This window comes from Artemia franciscana, chromosome 2, assembly GCF_032884065.1.
Source record: "Artemia franciscana chromosome 2, ASM3288406v1, whole genome shotgun sequence".
Lineage (NCBI taxonomy): Eukaryota > Metazoa > Arthropoda > Branchiopoda > Anostraca > Artemiidae > Artemia > Artemia franciscana.
In genome coordinates this window covers 37385274-37405982 of record NC_088864.1, presented here as the reverse complement: position 1 = coordinate 37405982, position 20709 = coordinate 37385274, and the positions used below count along the sequence as shown (strand labels likewise).

At 35.5% G+C, this 20709-nt stretch overlaps 2 protein-coding genes across 2 annotated transcripts in view; one reads left to right on the top strand and one right to left on the bottom strand.

The window, feature by feature from the left end:
• The window catches only part of LOC136041136 (cytoskeleton-associated protein 5-like), a gene marked incomplete in the record, with an annotated part of 192220 nt that overhangs the window by 58963 nt on the left and 112548 nt on the right, over nt 1–20709 (bottom strand). Inside the window, 1 exon segment of the mRNA XM_065725677.1 lies at nt 12111–12329. Coding sequence (XP_065581749.1) covers nt 12111–12329 — 219 coding nt within the window.
• Nucleotides 3102–6686, top strand: LOC136041149 (uncharacterized). Its single transcript, XM_065725681.1, has 2 exons — nt 3102–3230; nt 5804–6686. The coding sequence occupies exons 1-2, from the start codon at nt 3129–3131 to the stop codon at nt 6620–6622; spliced, it is 921 nt and encodes a 306-aa protein (XP_065581753.1). The 5' UTR covers nt 3102–3128; the 3' UTR covers nt 6623–6686.

The window sequence follows — 20709 nt, the reverse complement described above, 5'->3', positions numbered from 1 at the left end:
GATATCTGAGTGTTGATTTTGGCCTGCTTCGTCGTACTTTGGATTATCCATGGTTAACCATGGCATCCAATTATGCGAACTATCCAGAATCTACAGAACGAAAACAAAACTCATGAGTTTAGTTTTGCTCATCAGTGGTACCAATTTTTTTATTTGTATTTACTTTTCTTTAAAGGTGTACCCATATTTTATCACTATTTGAGGGTGGGGGCGGGGAGATATAACTTTGTTTGATAAATGTCAAGATTTCAACAGCAGAATTATATTCACCATGACATAAGGGTAGACAGAAACTTAAATTATATACATATATATATAAAACATTTGCAAATATTTTCTTCTTTTTTTTAAATAAAAAATTGTTTTTTTTTGTCTTTAATAAAACAGAAAAACAAAATGGACTTTATAAAACTTTATAATAGCCAATTGTAAAGACAAAATGAGTTTTTTTTTTTTTAATGAAAAAGAAGTAGAATTCTTTACGTATTCTGCCTTTCCAACTCGGCCTACAAACCTTGTCTGCAGCTCTTCTTTGCAGCCAATGTTAGATTTTTTTTTTAATAAGAAAAATCAGGGATCCAAAATTTGTTTGACCATAGTGAAACAGGCACGCGCAATGGGGATTTCCTGCCTGTGGCTCTTAAGTAATCTCAAATTTTGCTTACGTTTTTTTTAGTTGTTACAGTTCAAATTTTCTGAGAAATTTCTTAAACCCCAACAGAAATTCTTATGTATATACTCCCATGGGAGGCCGCTTGAATTTTAAACTCCTAGGCAAATACAAGGCTTTAAAAGGAGCTCAATCAAACCAAAAAGAAGAAGAAAAAAGAAGTTTCATATAAAACAAATTACCAATGTTTTCTTTTAAATAAAATCTGGCTGGCATATAAATGTTTATAGTAAAATTTTGAAGCAGAAAAGGGAGGGAAAACCAAATATTTTTATTTGCATTACTTATCCGTTAGTGTGAAAGCCAGGGATCCAGGCACAATCCTGTTTCTGATTGTGCCATCTCCTCCCGGAAGGGGGGGGGGTACTTAAGGCAAAATATTTATTTAACCGTTGTATATTAAAAAGAAGCACCAAGACAGGGGAGGAAGCTATGGGGCTGGGTTTCACTGATATTTTATGAGGGCACTCAAATTCATATGGTTTGCCTGTTTCGCAAAAAAAAAAAAAAAAAAAAAAAAAAAAAATGCCTGGCTGAAAAGATGCATATTTAAAATATACTTTCAGATCTGTTTGGAGGGAAAGGGTCGATCACCAGCTCCACCAGTATTTGAAACTCAATATTGTTTGAGACTACGAGAGAAAATTCAGCAAATGAATGTGGTTCAAGATCACTATCAAACAGTTCGTGGTAAAGAACAGTAGTAAGGAGCGACCCGACTCAATAGTAACCAAAACTTTAAAAATGGAATTTTGATACCAATAGTTACATCAAAAGAATCACATTTTAATGCTGGTTTTAAATATATAAGTTTCATCAAGATTAGTCTTACCCATCAAAAGTCACGAGCCTGAGAAAATTTACCTCATTTAACAAAACATGGAGAAAAACTCCCTAAAAGTCATACACTCTTAACGAAAATCACATCATCAGATTCAGCGTATCAGAGAACCTAACTGTAGAAGTTTCAAGCTCCTATCGTGAAATTTCACATTTTTTTGCCAGAAGACAGATCAAGGATGCATGTATATATTTTTTTTTTCCAGGAGTGATCGTATCGACTCAGTGGTAATAGAATATCGCGAGAGGGCTCATTCTAACGGAAATTAAAAGTTATAGTACCCTTTTTAAGTGACCAAAAAATTGGAGAGCACCTAGGCTCCCTCCCACACTCATTTTTCCCCAAAGTCACCGGATCAAAATTCTGAAATAGCCATTTTATTCACCGTAGTCGAAAAACTTAATAACTATATCTTTTGGGACGATTTACTCCCCCACAGTCCCCGTGGGAGGGGCTGCAAGTTACAAACTTTGACCTGTGTATATAGTAAGTATATGTATAAGTGTGTATATAGTAATGGTTTTTGGGAAGCGTACAGACGCTTTCAGATTTTATTTTGGTTTGGGGGGGGGGAGAAGTTGAGGGGGCGGAGGTTACGTGGGAGAATCTTTCCATGGAGGAATTTGTCATGGGGGAAGAGAATTTCAATGAAAGGGGCGCAGGATTTTCTAGCATTATTTAAAAAAACAATGAAGAAATAATTTTTCAACTGAAAGTAAGGAGCAGCATTAAAACTTAAAACGAACAGAAATTATTACGCATATGAGGGGTTTACCTCTTCGTAATACCTCGCTCTTTAAGATAAAGTATTTTTAGTAGTTTCAACTATTTATTCTACGGCCTTTGTGACTCAGGGGTCATTCTTGAGGAATCGGGACAAAATTTAAGCTTTAGTGTAAAGAGCGAGGTATTGACGAGGGGGTGAACTCCCTCATATATGCAATAAAAACATATGAATATAGAAGTTCGTTACGTAAATTAATTCGTAAGTTACGCATATTTTTTACTAATGAAAACGTTCGTAAAAAATCAAAAGTTCTAGGCGCCTTTTTAAGTAATCATAAAATTGGAGGACAACTAGGCCTCCTCTCTCGCTCTTTTTTCTCAAAATCTTCCGATTAAAACTATGAGAAAGCCATTCAGTCAAAACAAATTAAATATGCATATTTCGTTTTCATTATTTATGTGCGCAGAGCCAAGATCAAAACATGCATTAATTCAAAAACGTCCAGAAAAAAAAAAAGTTTTAACTGAAAGTATGCTTCGTATATCAAAGGGGCTTTCCCGATCTTTATGCTGAAGTTTTTTTTACTGTTTTAAAAAGTAGAGTTAAGAGAAAGAGTCAAAATTGAGTGTAAAGAGCGGGGCGTTGAGGAGGAAAAGCCCCTTTCATATATGAAGTAATTTCTGTTCAGTTTAAGTTTTAATGTCCCTCCTTATTTTCAGTTAATAAAAACTTGTTTTTTATTTATTTGATCGGCAGAAAGGAGTGGATCCGTTTCGCATATGTTCCAGATATGCACTTGGTTCAACAAACGATTAAAAGTTGCCACTAGCATAATAAACAGTCCAGAATAAACAAGGGTTAAATTTTCTTCTGGTGTTCTGAACTCAACAATGCGTATAAATACAGGATGCGATAGGGTTGAGAATATCAGTCATTGTCCAGTTTTACGTAACACATATTCACAAGAAAACACGATGAAGACTTCCTTACTCGTGAGTTGTAGTTATTTAATATAATATATATATATATTGTTACTTAACAAGATAAAAATGCCCACATATGCTTATTACCACTAATTTCATGATTGCTATTTTTACATTTTTTTTTTTTATTTACGACAGAATTTTATCGGACTAATATTTTGACCAAATTTTTTTTTAAGGATTACTAAGATATACGCTCATAGTAAATAGGGACTAAATATTGCGGATTCTAGTGATTTGGTCATATGAGTAGTGAAAAATAATTTCTTCCAATAGATGAATGTTGCACAAAAATCTTTGTCAGCAATACATCTTATTCTTGAATTATTCTCATTATTCACGTAAGCCGACCAGGGGTTGGGGGGGGGGGGGGGGTGCAGAGCGCAATGCTCTTGGCAGGCAAGAAGACATTAACCTTTTTTTTTTTTTTAGAAAAATAGGAAAATGAAAAACAATCCCGCTTAAATGTTTGTGACAAAAATTCCTGTTACACTCCCCCCTCCAACCTAGGAGAAATTTCATGACAACACCCATGCACCAGTTTCTTTTACGGATTTCGTCAAATTGGCACGTGAACTACTTAAACATCAGTCACTTCAGCAAAGCCGAATTCAAAATAGCTACACCTGAAGAATTTGATCTTATCTTCTATTTTGAATAAAATACCCCTGGTTCAAATTAAAATCCGGTATTTTTCTTTTTTCCTAGAATAAATGAGATAATATATAAGCTTGTCGTCTCTCCCTAATGTTTCGTTTTCATTTCCAGCAAAATTTTGACATCAATATTACTTTGATGAATTCTAAATTAAAAATTACAGCTGGAAGATAAGGGAAATTCAATTTAAAAAAAAAAGGAAAAAGGTTAACTGATCAATTCTACCTATTTTTTTTTTGTGTTGAAGTTTTATACCGTCAAATCAATTAGTTGACTTGACGTTGTGCATTTACTAGGATATGCCCTAAAATCAGATTAATACTACAAAATGGCAAAAATGTTTTCACCATTAGACACTAAATATTTTTTTTGGAAGCCTATATGACATCCTTCCCAAATAACCTTTCTTAGTACTCAACATAAACACTAAAAAAATCTAGGAAATTTTCTTCAGCATATAAGTGCGTTGAAACCAAGACCCATAATAACCCTCGTTTTGATTTTTCTCCTATGAGTACTCATTTTACGAATTCCGGACCTAAGGGAATATTTGTTTTCAAACGTTGACGGTTTTAACACTTACCGTACAAAAAAAGAGCAGTACTGTATTTGTTACTGAGGGTGGGTTTATATAGGTATTTATACAAAGTAAATGATTAAGGCTTAGAAAAATTCATCAAAATATTTTCACCAATGGAAAACTACTGAAGGACTTCTAAAACTACTGAAAGATTTTAAAATAAAATAACGTTTTTATAAGTAGCATAGTCTTAAATTCATTGAAAACACTGACCCGATGAATCATACACCGGACCCAGCTATGTTAATAGACGCGACAACATAAGTCTATTTCTGTTTAAAACTAAATTTTCAACATAATTGTGCATTTATATTGGAGGCAAATATTAGATTTTAAAACTAATTAAAATTGGAATACACCTTAGGTCAGATCAAGATATTTGCCACAAAATACACGGGAAGGTTGTCCTTTCTTAGATCGAAAATTAGAAAACGAGTAATTTTTCTCCAAGCTAAACTAAAGAAATGTGGCTTGAAATTGTAATCTTCTGTATTTTGGAGCCCTTCCTAAACTTTCCCGTTACTCCTGTGTTAAAAAAAGAAACAAAAACAAAAGGAACATTTCAGACAGTGAAGCAATTCAGGTCACTCAGAAATTAATTTTTTCGTTATTTAAAAATTATTGGTCTTATTAGAAGCTGCCAAGAAAACTAAATCCATTTAATTATTTTGAACTTATTTCTGATGATTATTCCCCAAAGGCTAATTAGGAAACAGGCTTTGAATGACACTTTATCATTTTCATCAGAAACAATAAGCCGCATTTTGAAAAAAGAAGAAAATAATACAGCAGAAATATTTTAGAATTAAGCTATTTATGTTCAATTACGTATTTCTTTTTCATTTTATAATATCTTTTGCTAATACACCAAGAAATTTCAACCCAGAGTTACAAACGATAACTTAATAATGAACAGTTTACTGTTGTGAAATAATACCGCCCTTTCCCCATACTGTACAGACACGGATATAATCTGAAGCTGAATTATATGAAGCTAATTATATGAATGATTATAATTATATGAAGCTGAGTATTCACCGTTCTTGTTAATAGTGTCCAAACTATAACACAAACGTTCACCCTTTCCCATCTAGAACACAGAACTTCAAATATTTTACAAAATGGCCGAACTGCTTTTTTAATTTCTTTCATTTAATAGTTTTATTACCTAATACAATATCAGGTAACAGTTGTGGTTTGGCGGTACTATAGGCTTTATACTTTGCTCAATTTAGTTCCAATACTGTTATGAATACCCCTCCCCCTAAAAAAAGTGCATTATTGTTTTCTATTTTACAAAATTTCTTACAAAACCTAAGCCAAATAATTTCCTTTTTTCTCCCAGGCACTTCTTGTTACTGCTGCCACTGCTCAATATGGAGCTTATTATCAAGAAGGAGAGTCAACACCTCTCAGACCAATGATACAATCACAAGGTTCCGCTGCACCAGCAGTAGCTGGCTATGCCTACGATTACAAAGTTGGCGACGATACCACTGGTGACATTCAAGCTGCAGTTCAGAAGGGAGATGATAAGAAAGTCACTGGAGAATACACGGTTCATCAGCCAGATGGATGTATCCGCCATGTTACATACACAGCAGATGAAAATGGCTATCAACCAACTGTAACTTACTCAGGACCTTGTGACCCCACATCTTATACGATTCCAGCTATTCCAGCTGAAATAATCGAGATTGAAAAGAAAAACTTGGCAAAAGCTGCAACAGACTCTGCACTTGTTGCCGCGGAATATAAAGCAGTAGTGAACAGCCAAATGAAGATAGTGGCTGATCATGAGAAAATGAAAGCCGAAATTGCAGCAGCTGAGCTAAAGAAACAAATAGCAACTACAGCTTCACAAGCAACAGCTTACAATTCACAAACACCTTCGATATCATACGAAAAACCTGCTTCTCCATCATATATTTACGACACAGCAATATATTATGGTGCAAATAACGTATTACCTGTTGCTCCAATGTCAGATAAAGTTATCGCAGATGAGTCCACCGAAAAGCCAATGATCTACGGAACCCCTGAAATGATACCACTTTATGATGCTCCTGAAGAGCTTCCCAAAACTCCTGCGGCTACTAAGCTAGTTGCTCAGCCCCTACAAATGTATGTGAAGCGGAAACAAGAAAACCAACCAGCTTATTAGACAAATGAATTTATTTTTTTTACTTTTATACATATTTTATTAGACATATTATGTTTCTGAACAATTTTTTATTGAAGGTCTATCGATCACGTCCGAGCTTCGTTCTTACTTGACGTCAGTCTTCCGGGCTTGAAAGAGCGTTTACCTTATGAAACCCATTAGGATAAAAGTTTAGTCAAATATTCCTTTTTACAGAAAACAGTATTTGCACACAATGCAGTATTTGAAGCATGGTTTAAAAACTTAGTGCTTAAAATTCGAACGCAATAACTTTTCATTCGTGCACCATTCAAGCTTAACACCAAACATCTAACTGTAGCTTGAATGACACAAATTAGTTCGGTTGGCACATTGACCCATACGCGTGCTAAGAATAACCGATATTTATAAATGCCATTGTCGTATACAGATGGAATACAAACTCGTTGCCCAATAATTTTTAGATCAAATAAAAAACAACACTTCAACTTCGTCAAAAACAAATTTTTCTAAAAATTATCTAAAAGTCAAATAAATTATTCAAAATGTAGATTCCCAGCGGAATTGGTAAATGATTTCCCAAAAGAAATTTCCTTGGCGTTTCATTAGAAATGAGATTAAAGACACGAAGTTCAAATTAAAAACCATAATAAAATTTCTTTGAAATAAAAGAACTAAAACGATAGATACTTGCCATTTAGAACACAAAAAATTGTCTTATAAAGACAATAGCGAATGAATAATATGAGCTTTAACTCAAATTATTGCGGACCCAATATTCTAGGTCATATTAATTTGTTGTTAAATACCACACATACCGCTCGACTAGAGCCTGTCGTTTTTATGGCATTTGGTATTAACCAAGTGACATATAGCAATCGCAAATTCTGTCGGTCTGACGATCTGTCGGTCCCGGTTTTGCTACTTTAGGCACTTCCAGGTAAGCTAGGACTATGAAATTTGGCAGGCGAATCAGGGACCGTACCAGATTGAATTAAAAATAGTCGTTTTCCAGATTTGACCATCTTGGGTGGGGAGTGGGTTTTGCCTGCTAATTCAAAAAAATAGAAAAAAAATGAAGTGTTTTTAACTTACAAACGGTTGATCAGACCTTAATGAAATTTCCTGTGAAATGTTTGGAACGATATCGTGTCTCAGAGCTGTTATTTTAAATCCCGACCGGATCTGGTGACGTTGGGAGGGGGGGGGGTTAGGAGGGGGAAACCTAAAATCTTGGACAACACTTAGAGTGGAGGGATCGGGATGAAACTTGGCGGGAAAAATAAGCACAAGTCCTAGACACATGATTGACATAACCGGAATAGATCCGCTCTCTTTGGGTTAGTTGGGGGGGGGGGGGGTTAATTCTAAAAAATAGAAAAAATGAGGCATTTTTAACTTACGAACGGGTAATCGGATCACAATGAAATTTGATATTTAGAAGGATATCGTGTCTCAGAGCTCTTATTTTAAATTCCGACCGGATCTGGTGACATTGGGGGGGGGGGAGTTGGGAGGGGGAAACCTAAAATCTTGGAAAACACTGAGTGGAGGGATCGGGATGAAACTTGGCGGGAAAAATAAGCAAAAGTCCTAGACATATGATTGACATAACCGGAACGAATCCGCTCTCTTTGGGGTAGTTGTGGGGGGGGGGGGGGGTTAATTCTAAAAAATAGAAAAAATGAGGCATTTTTAACTTACGAACAGGTGATCGGATCTCAATGAAATTTAATAGTTAGATGGATATCGTGTCTCAAAGCTCTTATTTTAAATCCCCACCGGATCTGGTGACATTGTGGGGAGTTTGGGGTGGGGGAACCTAAAATCATGGAAAACGCTTAGATTGGAGGGATCGGGATGAAAATTGGTGGGAAAAATAAGCAGAAGTCTTAGATACGTGATTTACATAATTGGAACGAATCCGCTCTATGGGGGGTAATCATGAAAAATTCGAAAAAATGACATAATTTAACTTACGAAGAAGTGATCAGATCTTCATGAAACTTCATATTTAGAAGGACCTCGTAACTGAGATCTCTTATTTTAAATCTCAACCGGATCCAGCGTCATTGGGGGGCATTTGGGGGGGACCAGGAGTCTTAGAAAATACTTAAAGCGGAGAGATCAGGATTAAACTGGATGGGAAGAATAAAAACCTGTTAAGATACGTGACTGACATAACCGGACCGGATCTGCTCTCTTTGGTGGAGTTGGGGGGGGGGGGGGGGGTAATTTTGAAAATTGAGGTATTTGTAACTTACGAAAGGGTGACCAGATCTTAATGAAATTTGATATTTTGAAGGCTCTTGTGCTTTAAAGCTCTAATTTTAAATTCCGACCAGATCCTGTGACATTGGGGGGAGTTGGAGGGGGAAATCTTTGAAAACACTTGGAATGGAGGAATCGGGATGAAGCTTGGTTGATAGAATAAGCAAATGTCCTTGATACGCGATTGAGGTAACCATACTGGATTCGCTCTCTTTGGGGGAGTTGGGGGGAGGGGTTCAGTGATTTGGTGAGTTTGGTGTTTCTGGACGTGCTAGGACGATGACAATTGGTAGGCGAGTCAGGGAGCTGCACAAATTGACTTGATAAAATCGTTTTCCCAGATTTGACCACCTGGCGGGCTAAAGGGAGAGGAAAAATTAGAAAAAATTAGGTATTTATAACTTACGAGTGGGTGATCGGATCTTAATGAATTTTGATATTCAGAAGGACATCGTGACTCAGAGCTCTTATTTTAAATCCTGACCGGCATTAAGCCTCTGATTTTCCTTATAAGTCAATCTATTGATTCTTAGAATTTTTTTATAGCTCATACCATATGAGCTCTTGGCTCGTAGCTCTTCCTGCCTCATCACAAGTGCCATATGAGCTCTTGTTTTTATGATGGGTGGAGATAAATTGAAACTATAGTCTTACAGCCCTACATCATTTTTTTGGAATATAATTTAAAGGATTTTATTCTCTTTAGTTTAATAGTATTTGAGATTATAGTGATGAAAACAGAGTGGCCCGAAGGAGCGATTTCAATTGCTGTTAGCCTTACCCAGGATTGATTCTTTCATGGTTTGTTGCTGCCATTTTCAAAAACAGATATAAAGAGTATTTACAAGGCAGTGACTATTCTGTAGAAAAACTATTCAAAACTTGTCTAGTCGATTTATGAGGATCGAAATTTTCCGAATTCAATAAAGAAAAATAGCCAAACTTGTGTCAGAACGTCATCTTTCAGAGATTAGAAAGAAAGAAACTATAACAGCGAAAGTCAGACATTTATTTATTATCACTTTTTTTTTTTTTTTTTTTTTTTTTTTTTTAGAGGTGACTTCCACAAAATTTCGACTAGCAACCCCGCATTTTCGACTAGAGTATTTTTTATTGAACCTTTTCATAAAACCAAGCTTCATGTTCATGTAGAATCCACAAACTTGACGTTCTATAGGGCTATGAGGAATTCTTGGATGACCTCCAGCGCACCCACGATAGGGATACTGGAGACCCTTCTAGCCACACCTAAATTATTCCCTAAAGCCTCAGACAAGCCGACTTACTATTAAATGTGTTTGCTTTTTAAGACAGTTCCATCGAGATAAAGTGACCACTTTGTATATTGTCATGCAATCTCCACTTAAAATCGCAGCAATTATCATACAATAAAAAGGTTCTCAATATAAATATGCAAAATTTATGATTTTCGATTATATGATGAAAAATCAATAAAACAGCAGCCGAAATATAGTAAAATAGAACCATTTTAAATTTAGATTTTTCCAATAGAATAGTTAACAATATCTGACATACAATGGACTGACTTTCCAGACCCTTTAACTGAACTGCGATTTCCTTTCAAATACCCTTCCATTGCACAATTATATTAGTGATTATCTTTGGCAGGAGAACGCAAAAGAAAGAAATAAATCTAATTGAGTTTGTCCGTTTTTTTCAATAGCTGTCGATTTAGGTGTTCTAACTCCCTTAAAAAAAAAAAAATATGTTATCCACTCTTTGGATTTTTTGCCAATTTCTATCCTATTATGAAGCGTGGCTAAGTTTGTGATTGAAATATGGATACTTAATAAAGAAGAAGAAGATATGTTAGACATTTTTATAACTATTTCAGGCATAAACATAGTCATAAGATCTGGCAGACGCACAATATTTATTTTTTTTTGGAGCGGTAATATTTCCTAGGTAAGCAAAATGTCAAAAACTGGCAAATTGTATAGTAATACAGTAAATTACAAAGTATAATAAATTCAAGGCGAGGTTGTCAAATTCAAAATTTTTGAAGTGGGGCATTGGGCAGAAGACCACTGCTTGCGTGCATACCAGGATGAGGTGTGAAACGCTACTTTTTAAAAACATAATGGTTTGATGCACCTTAGTATGCACACCATAGAGGAGTAAGTTAGTTGGAACATATTCTCGTCATGGAAAAAGCAATAACCACATAATAATTTTTGTAATAATGTTGTTAACCTAACAACCAAGGGATTAAGAAAAAAAATTCATAACCTTTGGAGTTTTTTGGGAGGCAGACAGAGCGTAAGCTTAAAAAAAAGTGTAACGGAAGAGTCCTTTTCTTCAAAGTGTCAGCTTAACGAAACAATAGTAGAGGAAGTTTTACAACTAAATATTGCAATCACACATTCGATAACACAAATCAGTAACGTTTACGCATCTTGAATGTTTCATATTATCCTTAGTCCAGATTTTATATTTCCAATTTTCAAAATAATTTTTAATATGTGATGTGTTTTCATATATCTCTTTTAGTTTCTGCGTAACAGCTTTTGAAAGCTTTTGAAAATATAGAAAAAAAAACAGACAGAAAATACTTGTAAATACTTAATATACATCGTTACCACTGATCTAATCAATTTCTACTTGTATCGGCCTTGAAGCAGCTCTTGAAGCAGTGGTTTTAGTTGTTATTTTTATTATTATTTGAATCATTTGTTAGCATTATAATTTTGTTTGTCGTGCATATTGACACTCGAGTTCGCTTAAGCTATTGAAGCGAATAAATGTATCCTAATCTATTTGTGAAGTTCCATATCGAACAGTCGATGTTACACTTCATGAGCGCGTCTGACATTTTCACACTTTTAAGATAACTGTTAACTTTTTTGCAAAGCTTTCGTCAAAGGAAGATCACCAAAGCATTGTAAATCAAGAGGATCGAAGTTTGATTTAAATACATTGCTCTGCCAATCATCCCTTTGAGAAAGGCTTTGGGAAACACTTTTTGGCAATTATCTTAGAAGTGTGAAAACGTCAGATACGACCTTTACGGAGTGAAAAGGATGATAGGGTTAATTCTTGCATTGTGCGTGTCGATGAAGATGACGTTGAAATAGTTTTTTTGCTTTGATGGAAAAAAATTCTTTATGAATTCTTTCAATTAAAAAAAAAAAAAAAAAAAAAAAAAAAAAAAAAAAAAAAAAAAAAAAAAAAAAAAAAAAAAATGTGGAATACCAAAGTATACAGAAAAATAGCTTACACAAATCCAAATTCACGGATTGCATTAGATAACCAAATAGCTGCCTCGGCGTGGACTTTAGGATTTTTTTGATTTAGCACAAAACTCACTAATTCCTGGGATATCCAGTCCAGTCCAACGGCCTCGGTCATAGCGGTTAAACACTCAGCAGCCGTAGCACTATTTTTGACATCTCCTAGCTTCTCAGTTACTTCATTAAGACAAAATTCAACCGATTTTCTGAAATAGGTCAAAAGATTATAAGAAAATTTGGTACAAGGATCGTCAAACAAAGAATTTTCAAATTTACACAAATTCAGCTGTAAGATTATTAAGATTAACAGAATAAGAGATAGTGTTAAATTTGTGTTAGTTGTACCCACTAAGTCAGTAATTCCTTACTCTTTATTTCTGAATAGGTTTTAGACCATTTACACATAAAGTATGTTATGAAGTTAGCAAAAGAACCTTACTAACAAAGGAATAAAGAAACAAAAGGGAAAAATAGTTTTGTCTTTATTGAAGTCCTGTTTAGATGCCCTACAGGATACGAGCCCATCGAGGACAAAAAAAAAAAAATTGGCCCCTTTTTTGAGGATTACAAATCGATATAGCAAAACTAGTTTCAAATTCAGTTTCTGCATAGGAGTCCAGCTGACCCAGAAACTTATGACTGTAATTTCCAAACAGCTGGGCTGAACAAAAAAGTCGTTCCTTAGATGTTACAGATGCACTATTTTGATAGCAGGGGGGAGAAAATGATTTTTGATTCACCTCACTATTTCACTATGGATATATCCAAATTCCAATGGGCTAATAGCATCAAAACATCTAAGGCGGATGGGAGAGACAAATTTATTGGCCCCCTTATTCCTCCTTCAAAACACTAAGTAAGAAGTTACCTTGCGTCCTCTTCTCCCATTCCTAAAATTTCAAAATTTTCCTTAATATCCAGAAATAGACATCCTGAGATGTTGTATCTACACCACTTAGGGAATTTGAATGCTAAATTCCTTTCAATTTGTCTCTGTCTCTCCCCCAGGTGACAACTCGAGGTCCTATAGGTCCCAAAGCACCCTCTGAAAATTTCAACTCAACTCTCCAAGCCGCTAAGATACTGCATATACCCTATTTTGATAACCTGGGTACATACAATCTCTTTTTATCTGTATCACTATATCACCGAGATTTGACTCTAGAGCCAAAGGGGCTTATAGAGCCAAAATTTCTAAATAGACCAGAAAAAAGCATTTAGACCCTGTCCCTCTTCCCGCTCTCCAAGTCAATTTTCAAGGTCTACTTGCAACCCCTTTCCCTAGCATTCACAGGAAGTTTCAACATCACCCCTAAGTTATTCTTACGATATTGCAGATACACTGTTTTGATCACATGGTAACACATCCTGTACTGTGATTTAATCCGCTACTTATCCATGAATAAATTATAGCTCTTATAGGGGCTTATAGTTAAAAAATTTGTAGACGAACAAGAGAAGAAACAGTTTTAGGTTCCTTCTCCCCTCTGCCCGCTCTCATAAGTAATCTTACACCCCATAGCATTTTCTGAAAATTTCAACTTGATACGCCAGGCCATTCTCGAGATATTGCAGACAAATTATTTTAATAGCCTGGCACGACATAATATCTTCCAGGCTTCTTAAACATATTTCTAATTCCCATAAAGGCTTGTAGTGCAAAAAAGTTTAAGTGGATTGGAGACATAGAATTTTTAGCTGCTCCTCCCCGCAATACAAGTTTGAACTCTCCCCGACTACATGTGGGGGGAACTTTCCACGGAGAGATTTGTCATGGGGGAAGAGAATTTCCATGAAGGGGGCACATGATTTTTTAGAATTTTTTGAAAGAGAAATGAAAAAATAAATATGAAAAATTTTCTTCAATTGAAAGTAAGGAGCAACATTAAAACTTTAAAATAACAGAAATTGTTACGCATATGAGGGGTTCACCTCCTCGTAATAACTTGCTCTTTACGCTAAAGTAGTTTTATTAACTTCAACTATTTATTCTATGGCCTTTGTGATTCAGGGGTCATTCTTAAGGAATTGGGACAAAATTTAAGCTTTAGTGTAAAGAGCGAGGTATCGACGAGGGGGCGAACCCCCTCATATACGTAATAAAAACATTTAGAAGTTCGTTACGCAAGTTAATTCGTAAGTTACGTATATTTTTACTAATAGAAAACGTTCGTAAAATTAAAAGTTCTAGTTGCCTTTTAAGTAACGAAATAATTGGAGGGTAACTAGGCCTAATCCCCCACTCCTTTTTTTCTCAAAATCGTCCGATCAAAACTATGAGAAAGCCATTTAGCCAAAAAAATACATTAATCTGCAAATTTCGTTTTAATTATTCATGTGCGAAGAGCCAAAATCAAAACATGCATTAATTCAAAAATGTTCAGAAAACAAATGAAACAAGAGCTAAGAGCTCATATGGCACTTGTGACGAGGCAAGAAGAGCCAAGAGCCAAGAGCTCATATGGTATGAGCTATAAAAAAATTCTAAGAATCAATAGATTGATTTAAAAGGAAAATAAGAGGCTTAATTCCGGTCGGGATTTAAAATAAGAGCTCTGAGTAACGATGTCCTTCTAAATATCAAAATTTATTAAGATCCGATTACCCACTCGTAAGTTATAAGTACCTCATTTTTCTAATTTTTCCTCTCCCTTTAGCCCCCCAGATGGTCTAATCGGGGAAAACGACTTTATCAAGTCAATTTGTGCAGCTCCCTGACACGCCTACCAATTTTCATCGTCCTAGCACGTCCAGAAGCACCAAACTCGCCAAATCACTGAATCCCCCCCCTACTCCCCCAAAGAGAACGAATGCAGTACGGTTACGTCAATCACGTATCTAGGACATTTGCTTAATCTATCCACCAGTCTTCATCTCGATTCCTCCACTCTAAGCGTTTTCCAAGATTTTCGATTTCCCCCTCCAACTCCCCCAATGTCAACAGATCTGGTTGGGATTCGAAATAAGAGCTCTGATACATGAATTCCTTCTAAATATCAAATTTGCATTAAGATCCGTTCTTAAGTTAAAAATACCTCAATTTTTCTAAATTTTTACAAATTAACACCCCCCAGCTCCTCCAAAGAGAACGGATCCGTTCCAATTATATCAATCACGTATCTAGAACTTGTGCTTATTCTTCCCATCAAATTTCATCTGGATCTCTCCACTTTAAGCGTTTTCCAAGATTTCTGTTTCCCTCCTCTAACCCCCTATGTCCCCGGATCCAATTCGAGTCGAAAATGGAGCATCTGAGACATAAGATCCTTCTATATATCAAGTTTCATTACGATCCAATCACCTATTCGTAAGATAAAAATACCCTAATTTTCACGTTTTCCAACAATTTCGATTTCCCCCTCCAACTCCCCCCAATGTCACAGGATCTGGTCGGAATTTAAAATAAGAGCTTTAAAGCACAAGACCTTTCTAAATAACAAATTTCATTAAGATCTGGTCACCCGTTCGTAAGTTACAAATTCCTCATTTTTCTGAATTCCCCCCCCCCCTAAACTCCACCAGAGACAGCGGATCCGGTCCGGTTATAACAGTCACATATCTTAGACTTGTTTCTATTCTTCCCATCCAGTTTCATCCTAATCTCTCCGCTTTAAGTATTTTCTAGGACCCCCCCCCCCCCAATGACGCTGGATCCAGTTGAGATTTAAAATAAGGGATCTGAGTTACGAGGTCCTTCTAAATATGAAGTTTCATGAAGATCCGATCACTCTTTCGTAAGTTAAAAATACGTCATTTTTTCTAATTTCTTAGAATTAACCCCCCCCCCCCCTCCCCAATAGAGCAGATCCTTTCCAATTATGTCAATCACGTATCTAAGACTTCTACTTATTTTTATATTTTATGTTTCATCCCGATCCCTCCAATCTAAGCGTTTTCCATGATTTTAGGTTCCCCCAAAGTCCTCCAATGTCACCAGATCCGGTCGGGATTTAAAATAAGAGCTTTGAGACACGATATCCTTCTAAATATCAAGTTTCATTGAGGTCCGATCACCCGTTCGTAAGTTAAAAATACCTCATTTTTTCTAATTTTTCAGAATCACCCCCCCCCCAACTACACCAAAGAGAGCGGATCCGTTCCAGTTATGTCAATGATGTATCTAGGATTTGTGCTTATTTTTACCACCAAGTTTCATCTCGATCCCTCCAGTCTAAGTGTTTTCCAAGATTTTAGGTTTCCCCCTCCCAACTCCCCCCAATGTCACCAGATCCGGTCAGGATTTAAAATAAGAGCTCTGAGGCACGATGTCCTTCCAAATATCAAATTTCACACTAAGATCTGATCAACCGTTCGTAAGTTAAAAATACTTCATTTTTTCTATTTTTCCGAATTAACCGGCCCCTCACTCCCCCCCCCAGATGGTTGAATCGGGGAAACGATTATTTATAATTTAATCTGGTCCGGTCCCTGCTACGCCTGCCAAATTTCATCGTCCTAGCTTACCTGGAAGTGCCTAAAGTAGCAAAACCGGGACCGACAGATAGACCGATAGAATTTGCGATTGCTATATGTCACTTGGTTAATACCAAGTGCCATAAAAACAATTTTTTTTTTAACTGAAAGCAATGAGCGACATTAAAACTTAAAAGGAACAGAAATTACTCCGTATATGAAAGCCCCTTTCATATACGGAGGAATTTCTGTTCGTTTTGTTTTAATGGCGCTCCTTACTTTCAGTTAAACAAAACATTGTTTTTTTTTTATTTAATTTAAATAAGGGGCAAATATTCTACGTATAGCAACAGAAAAACTTATGTTAACGATTTATATAAACAATCCTTGTTTTTCCACTACTACTACTACTACTACTACTACTACTACTACTACTACTACTACTACTACTACTACTACTAGTGACTCACCGCAGCACCGAGCCGCCTGAGGCCAACACAGCTACGCACACTCCTCCAACAAAATCTATTCGAAGCCTCCCTCTTTACACCCTCCCAAAAAGTTCCCATTTCCTTTACACCGCTCTGATACCGCTCTTTTTTTTTACCGCACTGATAAACCTGCCCGAAAATAAATTTGCAGGCAAAGCACGATATTTCATGTTTTAACGAGTTTTCCATCCACACCAGATGTTTTCTATTGGGCGATGGTATTCTCTCGGGGTTCTTATTTATCGAAAAGATGGTACGTATTTGCGGGATAACTTGACTGGCATAGGACTTTAAACCTACATTACCCTACATTAGCAAGAGTTCTTGTTCATATGCCTATAAAGGCCGTGAAGCATTTGCTTCGTATAGCCTATTTATATCTAATTTAACAACTTTTTCTTTCTTAATAAAGGTTTCACTACATTAAACCAATCAACCGTAAGAAGCAAAAATTGCTTCCTCTTGCTTCACAGCCTATGTATAAAAACGAGTTCAAATACACCGATTGATCATATCCCCCTGTGTCTTTAGGATTACACAAAACTAGCGCTTTACAGAAAACAAAAAAAAACCAATACCTAAGAAATGAGAATGGTGTTTTAGAAGCCGAGGAGTCATTATGTTGTCTCAGAAAAAAGCACCACATCTACGAGTTTTCACTAGACAAGATGTAAATAACTTACAGTATACTATTTAAATTCTCTTCAAACTTCAAAAAAAGTTCATTTTTTTTTATTAAATAATCATTTAACAGCTGGTAAAAGTGACAGAACAACTTATAAGGTCAATCATTAGTCTCATCCTCCGTAATACCAATAGCTAACAACATAAAAACTCTGACCTGCTGAAAACACACCTAAGCACTAATCGAAATAAAGAACTAATACACCATAATATAAAATTAAGAAATATATGCTCTGTCTGTAGAATAGAGAATTTCAGGTCATGATATGAATTTCTGATTAGTCTATAGTTCTAAATTTTACCTGCGCCCTTTTACTTCTGATAGACCAATTTTCATGGATGGAGGAAAAACCACTTTTTTTTAAAAACATGATTTTTGTCTTTAAGGGACAGGGTTTCATGTGGTTACTTTTCTTTCTTTCTTCGATATTCCTTTGGGAAATTTATGATTTTGTGCTTTGTTGGGCATTTGCCCCCCTGCACCAACCGATTTTGGAAAATATCTTTTCTTGCATTTCTATTGGAAAAATTAGAAAATAGACATAGATTTATTAGACATTAGACATAGATTTCGTAAATACGTTTCTCTCCTCCCAAATTTCTGAGCATTTCCCAATTCATTGGCTAAAGCTGATTTGACGATCTTCATAATATCATATATATATATATATATATATATATAAATATATATATATATATATATACTAGCTGTTGGGGTGGCGCTTCGCGCCACCCCAACACCTAGTTGGTGGGGGCGCTTCGCGCCCCCCCCAAGCCCCCCCGCGCGCGTAAGTCGTTACGCGCCATAATAGTTACGCGCCATTGTAGTTGTGTCCATTTATATTCCCTGTGTCCCGGTCGTCATTTGTATCCCGGTGTCCCGGTCTGTATATACATTCGTTTTTTACTTTTGTTTTTCTCCTTTATTTTTTTCCTTTTTTTTTTCTTTTTTAGCTTATTTAGATTTTTAGATTTTTTAGTTTTTTTATTAGTTTTTTTTTTTTTTCTTTTTAGTTTTTTTGTCCCGGTCGTCATTTATATCCCCCTGTTTCCCCCGGTGTCCCCGTTGTAGTTGTGTCCCTGTGTCCCGGTCGTCATTTATATTCCCTGTGTCCCGGTCGTCATTTGTATCCCGGTGTATTTTTTTTTATTAGTTTTTATTTTTTTTTGTAGTTTTTGCCTTTTTTTAGTTTCTTCAGTTTTGACGTCACCTGATCCAGTTTTTTCAGGTGACGTCACCTGATCCACGATCCACAGATCCACAGACAACTTATTTTTATATATATAGATAGTTTTTTTTTTTTACTTATGCCCTGGTCGTCATTTATACTCCCTGTGTCCCGGTGCTTTGTTGATTGCTAATCGAACATTCCTTTTGTCCTGGTCGCTTTCTCTTTGAGTTTTGTCATTTATTTTTTTCTTTTTTAGTTCTTTTAGTTTTTACCTTTTTTAGTTTTTTTTAGTTTTTTAGATGAAAATTTTTTTTAGTTTTTTCCTTTTTTCTTTTTAGTTTTTTATTGGTTTTTACCTTTATTTTAGCTTATTTTTCAGTTTTTTCCTTTTTTTTAGTTTTTTTTTATTTTTTATTTTTTTTAGTTTTTTACCTTTTTTTAGTTTTTTTAGTTTTTTTAGTTTTTTAGCTTTTTTACTTTTTTTATTAGTTTTTAGTTTTTTTTTGTAGTTTTTGCCTTTTTTTAGTTTTTTCAGTTTTTTTTTTAGTTTTTTATTGGTTTTTACCTTTATTTTAGCTTATTTTTCAGTTTTTACCTTTTTTTTTAGTTTTTTTAGTTTTTTATCTTTTTTTTAGTTTTTTAGTTTTTTAGCTTTTTTATTTTTTTTTTTAGTTTTTAGTTTTTTTTGTAGTTTTTGCCTTTTTTAGTTTTTTTAGTTTTTTAGCTTTTTTATTAGTTTTTAGTTTTTTTTGTAGTTTTTGCCTTTTTTTAGTTTTTTTAGTTTTTTAGCTTTTTTATTAGTTTTTAGTTTTTTTGTAGTTTTTGCCTTTTTTAGTTTTTTCAGTTTTGACGTCACCTGATCCAGTTTTTTCAGGTGACGTCACCTGACCCATCCATCCATCCACAGACAACTTATTTTTATATATATACTAGCTGTTGGGGTGGCGCTTCGCGCCACCCCAACACCTAGTTGGTGGGGGCGCTTCGCGCCCCCCCCAAGCCCCCCGCGCGCGTAAGTCGTTACGCGCCATAATAGTTACGCGCCATTGTAGTTGTGTCCCTATGTCCCACCTGTGAATATAGATAGATATATATATATGGTTTTAACTACGTAAAACTTGCGAATATACAACATTCTTTGCTGTCCCATTGTCTTTGCATATAAATAGATTGTCAGGTTTACCGACTCTTGAACATGCAACATATAATGGTCCATGGGAAAACAATCTGTATTCAGATCTATACCTCATGATTCTAATGATTGCCCTTGAGCTTTGTTGATGGTGATTGCTAATCGACCATTCCCTGTCCCGGTGTCCCGGTCGTCATTTACATCCCCCTGTTTCCCCCGGTGTCCCCGTTGTAGTTGTGTCCCTGTGTCCCGGTCGTCATTTATATTCCCTGTGTCCCGGGTCCCGGTCGTCATTTGTATCCCGGTGTCCCGGTCTGTATATACATTCGTTTTTTAGTTTTGTTTTTCTCCTTTATTTTTTTCCTTTTTTTTTCTTTTTTAGCTTATTTAGATTTTTAGATTTTTTAGTTTTTTTATTAGTTTTTAGTTTTTTTTTCTTTTTAGTTTTTTTGTCCCGGTCGTCATTTATATCCCCCTGTTTCCCCCGGTGTCCCCGTTGTAGTTGTGTCCCTGTGTCCCGGTCGTCATTTATATTCCCTGTGTCCCGGGTCCCGGTCGTCATTTGTATCCCGGTGTCCCGGTCTGTATATACATTCGTTTTTTAGTTTTGTTTTTCTCCTTTATTTTTTTCCTTTTTTTTTCTTTTTTAGCTTATTTAGATTTTTAGATTTTTTAGTTTTTTTATTAGTTTTTA

Coding starts and splice junctions, on each gene's coding strand:
- LOC136041149 (XM_065725681.1), top strand. CDS start 3,129: ATGCGTATAAATACAGGATGCGATAGGGTTGAGAATATCAGTCATTGT. Junction 3,231..5,803: donor CGATGAAGACTTCCTTACTC/GTGAGTTGTAGT, acceptor TTTTTCTCCCAG/GCACTTCTTGTTACTGCTGC.